The 7,970-nt window shown below is 42.3% G+C and overlaps 1 protein-coding gene across 1 annotated transcript; it reads left to right on the forward strand.

The window, feature by feature from the left end:
* Nucleotides 1-424: 424 nt before the first annotated feature.
* On the forward strand, nt 425-5,576 carry LOC105815626 (putative olfactory receptor 14L1). Its single transcript, XM_012650822.1, has 3 exons — nt 425-461; nt 2,732-3,661; nt 4,993-5,576. Exons 1-3 carry the CDS (start codon nt 425-427, stop codon nt 5,574-5,576), a joined length of 1,551 nt encoding a protein of 516 aa, XP_012506276.1.
* Nucleotides 5,577-7,970: the final 2,394 nt, after the last annotated feature.

Genomic DNA, 7,970 nt, shown 5'->3' on the forward strand with positions numbered 1-7,970 from the left:
AATTCCAATTCTTTTATCCTACATCCTCCAAAAAGGAGCCTTTTCTTTATTGGTAGCCACTGGAATTAATCAAAGCTCTGCTTTGCTTCTTGTTCCCAAAGGATGTATTTAAAATACAAGGGATCTTATTTCCAGAGACCTCAGAATTATAAAAAGCTTCTCTTATTATATCTCAGTTATTAATCGCCATTTCATTACAAAGACTGAATCATAGCAAAAGGAAAACCAGATGTGGTATTCATCAGGTTTATATTTCTGGATCAGGGAGAAGACAAAGATATTTGCCATCTCAACTTAAGAGCTGTAGCCACATTGTGAGATTAGGGCATTTTTCAATTTGATCTGATGTATCTTCAGATAAACTGAGGTTTCTTCTGGGACAAAGAAATAGGAATTTGAAATTTTGAATAACTGAAGTTGCTCAATGACCCAGTTCAGCAGAAATCAGCCCACATCATGCAGTAAGTACAATACTGTAACTTTGGAAAACCTTAGAAAGGTTATTTATTTTTCAATTAATAGGTTGCACTTATGGATTTGTTTACCAGGTTGTTAGCTAATGTACAGATCAAGTACCATAAATTTTAGACTAAATGCCCGTTTCTTTTATTTGGGTGATAGTGGTTTAGGATCTGAGAGTGAGCAGTGCATATGCATGAAAGCATGTGAAAGAAAAGGGAGAGTTTTCTTAATGAGTCCCAGTGTGTGGTGGGGTTGGATGAGTCTGTATTTCCTTTCATGGGTGGCAGTTTTGGGATCTGTGTATGGGAGGGTGTGTGTGTTAAATCAAAGGGATGTTCTGTACACATTTTGAAATGTTTGCATTGACTAAATTTTTAAAAATTCATAATCAATCGGGCAGTTCCAATGCTGTTCCTCTACTCTGCATAGTAGTCCTTACATTATGGTCCTTTAATATCTGCTCTTTTGATCAGTATCACTATATAATCCACTTAAATTTTTTTGAATAGAAGAGACATTAGGCAGTGTTGGTATACTTCAGCACATAAGGAACAAACAATATGCTTTAATATAAACATGTATATTCAATATGTGAGAATATAGTCAAAACAGACTCCCCAAAGGAGGCTAATTCCTATGCTTGGTAACAGCAAACATTTTTCTTTCCATTTGTTTGCATCTGTCCCTCCAACAACAGGCTGTGTAGGCAACCAATGTGAGGAAGCTAGAACTAGTAGAAATATAGGATTTTCCAGGAGAGAGACACTCAGTTCATTCCTTCTTGGTTTTCTTTCCCTTCCTTAATCGTTGACCTTCCTTAGAAAGACAAGGAAATCAATGATGGCCTAGAGTGAGAACTGGCAGAGAGAGAGAGAGAGAGAGAGAGAGAGAGAGAGAGAGAGAGAGAGAGAGATTATATAACAAAAAATGCAAGAAATCTTTTGTATATAATGAAAATAATACGCCCTGATTGTGGTGGCGGTTTCATAGGCATATACAACTGTCAAAACTTCTTGAATTGCAAACTTTGAATTGGTACAGTTTGTTGTGTATAAATTATTGCTACATAAATTAATAAGGGAAAAATCCATTTCAGAGTTTGCTTGACACACTGTAGAAGTCTAGGAGCTAAACTTAGATAGCATTTTACTATACTACAGCAAAACAAACCAAAATTTAAGAAAACATATAAAATGAGTGACAGATGCTATGAAAGATTACTGTAGAAATTACTCAGCATTTTTCCATGCACTTAATACATACTCAATATACTATTTTTTTATCTCAACACTAAAGATGAACTCTGAAGACCAGCAAAAAGATTGGACTGACCTCAATGCACATTTTCTAGCTAATCTGTATCCATATCCCTATCACAATCATACCATAAATACTTTTGTCCCTCTGCTTTTTACTGTGTGGCTCTCTTCAAAAACTACAATCTAAAAATCATTTGGTAAAATACTTCTCACGACCTTGCTGAGATAATGGTTCTCTACTACTCTTCTGTAAAATCACAAAGTAAGACCAATCTCTTTTCCTGATGCACTACATTATCAGTATTTCTTATCAGTTGTATTATTGTTTATAATGTCAGACTCCACATAGTATCTTACTTTACTAGGTTTTGTATTTGATTAAGTTTTGAATTCAAGAAGGCTTTTTAAGAAACATTTTACCCTAAGAGTCTATCATTATGCCTATTAAGTGAGGTGTTTAACAAGTGTCTCCTGATATTTTTTGAAAGGTTGTGACTATAATCTCACTGGATATTTATGAAATAAAGAGTCTTATTCAGATTACCTGTAGGACTTTGCTTTTGTTTTAACCAAAACTGAGGAGAACTATGACAAAACATTTGCAATGCTATACTTTAACACATAAGGAGCAAATAATATGCCTCAATATAAATATGTATGTTGAATATATGAGAATAATACTAATAGTCATTTTTCCCAAGTATGTATACTTCTATCAATACTATGTATATTCTTTGTTGATTATTTCACTGTTGTCATTCATTATTCCTTTTTATTTTGCATTTTTTTGTACCTCTTCCATACGCCTCACATACCAGGATGCATGTGTTGAGAATATGCTCTGTATAAAGCGTTAGGCTGTGTCATTGAGATTTAGCTTTAGAAATATAATATCCATAGATGCATATGAGTAATTTTTTGTTTAATTATCACAAATTCAGTTGCTTAAGAAATATCATTTGGTCTAGCCATACTTGATATGTCTATAATCCACTCTTCTCTCTCCTTAGGAGGAAATGGAATGACCATAAATGATGATAACAGAACTGAAGTTGCTGAATTTCTCCTTATGGGATTTTCACACTCCTGGGAGATGCAGAGCGTACATGCTGCTATATTTTCACTAGTTTACCTGGCAGCTCTCACAGGGAATCTCCTAATCATCATGCTTACCGCTCTGGATGTTCACCTCCAAACTCCAATGTATTTCTTTTTGAGGAACTTGTCTTTCTTAGATTTTTGCTACATCTCTGTCACAGTTCCCAAATCTATTGTCAGTTCCTTGACTCATGACACCTCCATTTCTTTCTTTGGGTGTGCTCTGCAAGCCTTCTTTTTCATGGACTTGGCAACTACTGAGGTAGCCATCCTTACAGTGATGTCCTATGATCGCTATGTGGCCATCTGCCAGCCCTTACGTTATGAGGTCATCGTAAATCTGAGGGCTTGTGTGAAGATGATGGCCATGTCATGGCTCAGCGGAGTGATCTGTGGACTCATGCATGTGACAGCAACATTCTCATTACCATTCTGTGGGCCCAATAGAGTACATCAATTTTTCTGTAATATTCCACAGCTCCTGAGCCTGGTAGACTCCAAAGTAATTATCATTGAGATTGGAATCACAGTTTTGGGTACAAGTCTTGTGATAATCTGCTTTGTTTCAATTACTCTCTCTTACATGTACATTTTTTCTGTCATCATGAGGATTCCATCTAAGGAGGGCAGATCAAAAACATTTTGTACCTGCGTTCCACACCTTGTGGTTGTGGCACTCTTTATGATATCTGGTAGCATTGCCTATGTTAAGCCAATTTCAAATTCCCCTTCAGTTTTGGATGTTTTCCTGTCAGTGTTCTACACAGTGGTTCCCCCGACCCTGAACCCCATCATCTACAGTCTGCGGAATAAGGACATGCAGGCAGCCCTGAGAAGGCAGTGTGGGTGCTAGATGAAGAACTTGATTAGGGACCAGAACTCCTGAACTCTTGTTCTAACTGGTGAATGTTTAAGCTTCCTGAGTTTGTTTATATTTTCAGTTGATCACTGAACCCTTCTTGATTGTTTAAATGGAATTCAGCAGTAGTCCTGCAATGCTCTCCATATTTGGGTGAATCCAACACTGGAATGCACTGAAAGGTAGTCTGGGGTGTTTAAAATATTAGAATTTATGCTTTTACTCATTTTCATGTGTTATCGTCCTCAAAATTTTTAAAAATTATATTGTACTCATTAATACAATATATTAAAACAAGAGGCTAGGCGTGGTGGCTCACGCCTGTAATCCTAGCACTCTGCGAGGCCGAGGTGGGCAGATTGTTTGAGCTCAGGAGTTGGAGACCAGCCTGAGCAAGAGCGAGACCCCGTCTCTACTAAAAAAAATAGAAAGAAATTATCTGGACAACTAAAAATATATATAGAAAAAATTAGCTGGGCATGGTGGCGCATGCCTGTAGTCCCAGCTACTTGGGAGGCTGAGGCAGGAGGATCGTTTGAGCCCAAGAGTTTGAGGTTGCTGTGAGCTAGGCTAACGCCACAGCACTCACTCTAGCCAGAGCAACAGAGTGAGACTCTGTCTCAAAACAAACAAACAAACAAACAAAAAAAAGCAATTACTAATATAAAATGAATTAACACAATATATGTATATTAGTCATGGTAGAACAAGATTATATGTTTTAACAACAACCCAATGGAAAATAAATAAAAAGTAGCTTGCGATCAAAATGTTTTCAGAATTAGAAAGTGTGGTCAAATAGGCTGGAGACGAGTGTTTTGGAGCCAGCTGATAACCCTACAATGGCTTCTAACTGTTCATGTGAAAGGAAGAGTTGCATGTCTCTCACTTTAAATCAAATGCTAGAAATTTTATGAGAGTAGATATGAAGTTTTCTCAAAAAATGGTAACTTTGTAAGGTGATGGATATGTTATTTAGCTTGTTTTAATAATTTCAAATGTATTTGTATATTAAATCATATTACACAACTTTAAAAAAAAGCTGGAAGTGAATAAGCTCAGTGAGGAAAAGTGTGACCTCAGCAAGCCTTAAAATTCATACTGTTAGTCTACATAAACGCTTTCAGACATTCCTTTATTCAACACGCGCATGTATTGAATGAATGCTCTGTGTAACACAGGCAGGGTTAAGGATCGACTAACGTTCTTAATATAAAAGGAATTCCTCTGCTTTCATGGAACTTACTTTCTGGTAAGTAAGTAACGCAAAATAATCATATATAAACGTATGAGGATATAGCAATGCGATGTAAGTGCGGGGCCGTCCTTTGCTGCTGCGCACCCCAGCCGAGCCAGGCTGGCCGGCTGCCTTGTGGGCGAGCGGGAGCACGGCAGCTGCAGGGGACGCCCAGCCGGTCCCGCGGAGGGCGCGCAGCCTCCTGTCTGCCCGGGTCCCCTGGGGCCGCGGGCACCGGGGCCACGTGACCGGTGGTTTATGGACACTGCTGCCCCGGCGCGGCGGCCAGAGGAGGGAGCCCCGATGGCGCGGACCTTGGTTAGGGCCGGGGACCAGTGTGGGGAGCCGGCAAGTCTGGGGTGCGGGCTTTGGTGATGGGGGCTGCGAGACCTGGTCGCTGCTTCCTCGTCGTCATAGTCCCCGCGGGTTCGGACTCCGTGGGGTCAGGGTCGGGGTTGAGGCGCCCCCGCCACTTCCTCGTGTCTCCGCGTCTGCACTGGAGACACTTCGGTCCCGGGCGCCACTGCGGAACTCACGGCAGCGTTTCGCAGACCCCAGATCGGCGGTAACCGAACCCGAGGTCCTGCCAGGCTGTTCGGGCGCCTCCCCAGCGTCCTCGCCACGCGGGGGCGCGAGCTCTGTCCTGCCCCAGGGAGGGTAGGGGCCTCTCCGGCGAGTAGCGCCTGGGATCTGGCGCCCAGGGGCAGCCCCGACCTCTCACTGCTTCAAATCACCCTCCTCGGCCGCCGACCTCCTTTGCAAGGCTTTCCCCAAGTGGCTGCTCGTTTCCGTCTTGGGGCCTGGGGAACACCTGTTATTTCGGACCTCTTGTCGGGCACTGCCACCTGTGTTTGCACTCTTACTGCAAGAGTTTAAAAAGCCCAGTGAGTGAGTGTCCTCTGTTTTTCTGTGTTTGGTGTGTGTCTGACACCCCCAGCCCCCACCCACGCCCCGCCTCTGTGAATGGCAAATGGAACCGCCCCTGAGCTTTGCTGGGGTTGTCACTGTCTGACTTCCTTGTTAATTTGCTCGTTTGTAACTTGGGAGGCTCTCTGGGGTGAGTCCCTTGCGTTTGCTGAGTCTAAAGCTAACAGGACAGCTGCTGGTCTTTTTCTTCTGCCAGTCCTCCATTGGTCCTTTCTTCCAGGGAGATATACAAGATGGGGCTCCCTGTCCCAGAGCATCGCGCAAGGGTGGTGTCGGCTTCCCGGACCTCCATTTCCTCACAGAGCATTAGAGGTGCGGGGTACCTGGACTTGAGAAGCTGAGTAAATCACCTCACTGACTCTGAGGTGGGACCCTTGATGCTCACTGGTTCTCTTCTGGTTCTGGGGGCGTCAGGCCCTGTGATCAGTGAGATTGGGGTCACCCTTCCCTGGCTTTCCTTTTACCTAGACACTGCCGCAGGACCCCAGGGCCGAGCCTGAGTTCTGTCCTTCATCCCTCACTTCCTTAGCCCTCAATGCTCAGTCTTGACTCTGTGAGGAAGGTTTTCATTCTTCTGTGACAGGAGTGGCTACAAGTTCTTTCCCCCGCCTCAGGACAGCCGGAGGAAAGCTGTGCAAACTTCTTCGGCCCATCCTTTGTCCCCAGCTCCATGATAGGATCTCGGCAGGAGTGGAGTGAGGGCCCTGGGCTCATCCCCTTCCTCACTTGGGCTTTGCCTCATCACTTTAGGATTCAGTGACACCGTTTCTTAGATCTGTCTTGATATTTCTGTACTTGAACTAAAATCAGCTTAGAGTTAGGAGTAGAACATGGAAAATAAACATTAAGTACAATAATATTGTTTTTCTTTTTCCCTCTAGGAGCATGTTTTTCAGACTTTGCGTGGGATCCACAGTTAAGGAATACATTTTATAGCATGGCACATTGGTCTATAACTGAAATAAGTTCCTGAAAACAATGATTACCCTTACTAACTGCAATGTGCTCTATTAACAAATATTCTTTTACTTCACTAAAAACAAATCAGCTGTTGGTCAGGACCCATTAATTTGATTTCTTCACTAAGCACATCATGACCCACAGTTTGAGAAACATTGCTTTACAGCAGAAGTCCTCAAACCTAAATGTGCATAAAGATAGTATTTATTTTCAGGCACAGGAATCTGCATTTTTTAATAAGTGGTGCATGAGATTGTGATGCAGGTAGTTGATAAGAAATCCTGACCTAGTGGCAGTTGGGGGCATTAACTTGGATATGTAAGGCAAAGTAAGGTATGTGACCCACACTCTACGCAATCTCAAGATCACTCGGCTGCCAGTCACACTAGCTTAGGCTTTGAAAGGTATTAGGACACAGCGTTGCTTGTTTTCAAATGCCGTGAAGCAGTTGGCCATAAGCGACTGGTACCCCTCCCTTCACACTGCACCCCAGCCCCTGTGAGGGCTGCTGCCGCTGTTCTCTACCATTGCATGTTTCTAGGTGTGTGGGGGTGGGGACGTGAATAGTGCTGATGAGTTTCTGTACTGTTCAGATTATGCGAAGTTTTATTGTCTTGATTGTAATGGTTTTGAGGCAGCCACATCGTCATTGTGCCTGGGGGATTAACAATTGGCCAGCAGAAGAAAAGGTTGATTTGTTTAGTATCTGGATGCTGCAGACTATGTGGCCTGGAGCAGGGGCAGGCTGGCGACTTTATTTTTATTAATATTTGGGGGGTGGGGAGTCAGGGCTTGTCCATTATCAGGTGTTGATAAGAGAAAAAAGTTCCCATAACTCTTTGTTTGTCCCAGTCCTGGTTCTTTGCCGTTGTGACAGCCCAGCTGCTGTGTGCAGGTGGCTGTTGTCACCATTCAGTTTCTGACGCTGCTACTTCTACCTTCTAGCACAAACATACACATACCTGATGCGGCCACAGTGTAGATTTTTCCCTCTTAGTTATTGTGTCCAAACATGTTGGTAAAAGAAATTTCTTTGAATTAAAGCTGCAATGTAACTTCAAAAAGAACTCTAAATTATCCAAATTTAAATTCAGTCATGGTATTTCTTGTCAAAGGTGTGCCTTATATGGGAACATTAACTGTGAGATTGTTTAAATTAATTTAAATT

The sequence above is a fragment of the Propithecus coquereli genome, unplaced genomic scaffold, assembly GCF_000956105.1.
Source record: "Propithecus coquereli isolate 6110/MARCELLA unplaced genomic scaffold, Pcoq_1.0 Scaffold340, whole genome shotgun sequence".
NCBI classification, from domain to species: Eukaryota; Metazoa; Chordata; class Mammalia; order Primates; family Indriidae; genus Propithecus; species Propithecus coquereli.

What these genes read in the sequence shown, in the direction of transcription:
- LOC105815626 (XM_012650822.1), top strand. Translation starts at nt 425, where the DNA reads ATGACCCAGTTCAGCAGAAATCAGCCCACATCATGCA. An exon ending in AAATCAGCCCACATCATGCA is followed by an intron (nt 462 to 2,731) that starts GTAAGTACAATA and finishes CTCTCTCCTTAG; the next exon opens with GAGGAAATGGAATGACCATA. An exon ending in GGCAGCCCTGAGAAGGCAGT is followed by an intron (nt 3,662 to 4,992) that starts GTGGGTGCTAGA and finishes ATGCGATGTAAG; the next exon opens with TGCGGGGCCGTCCTTTGCTG.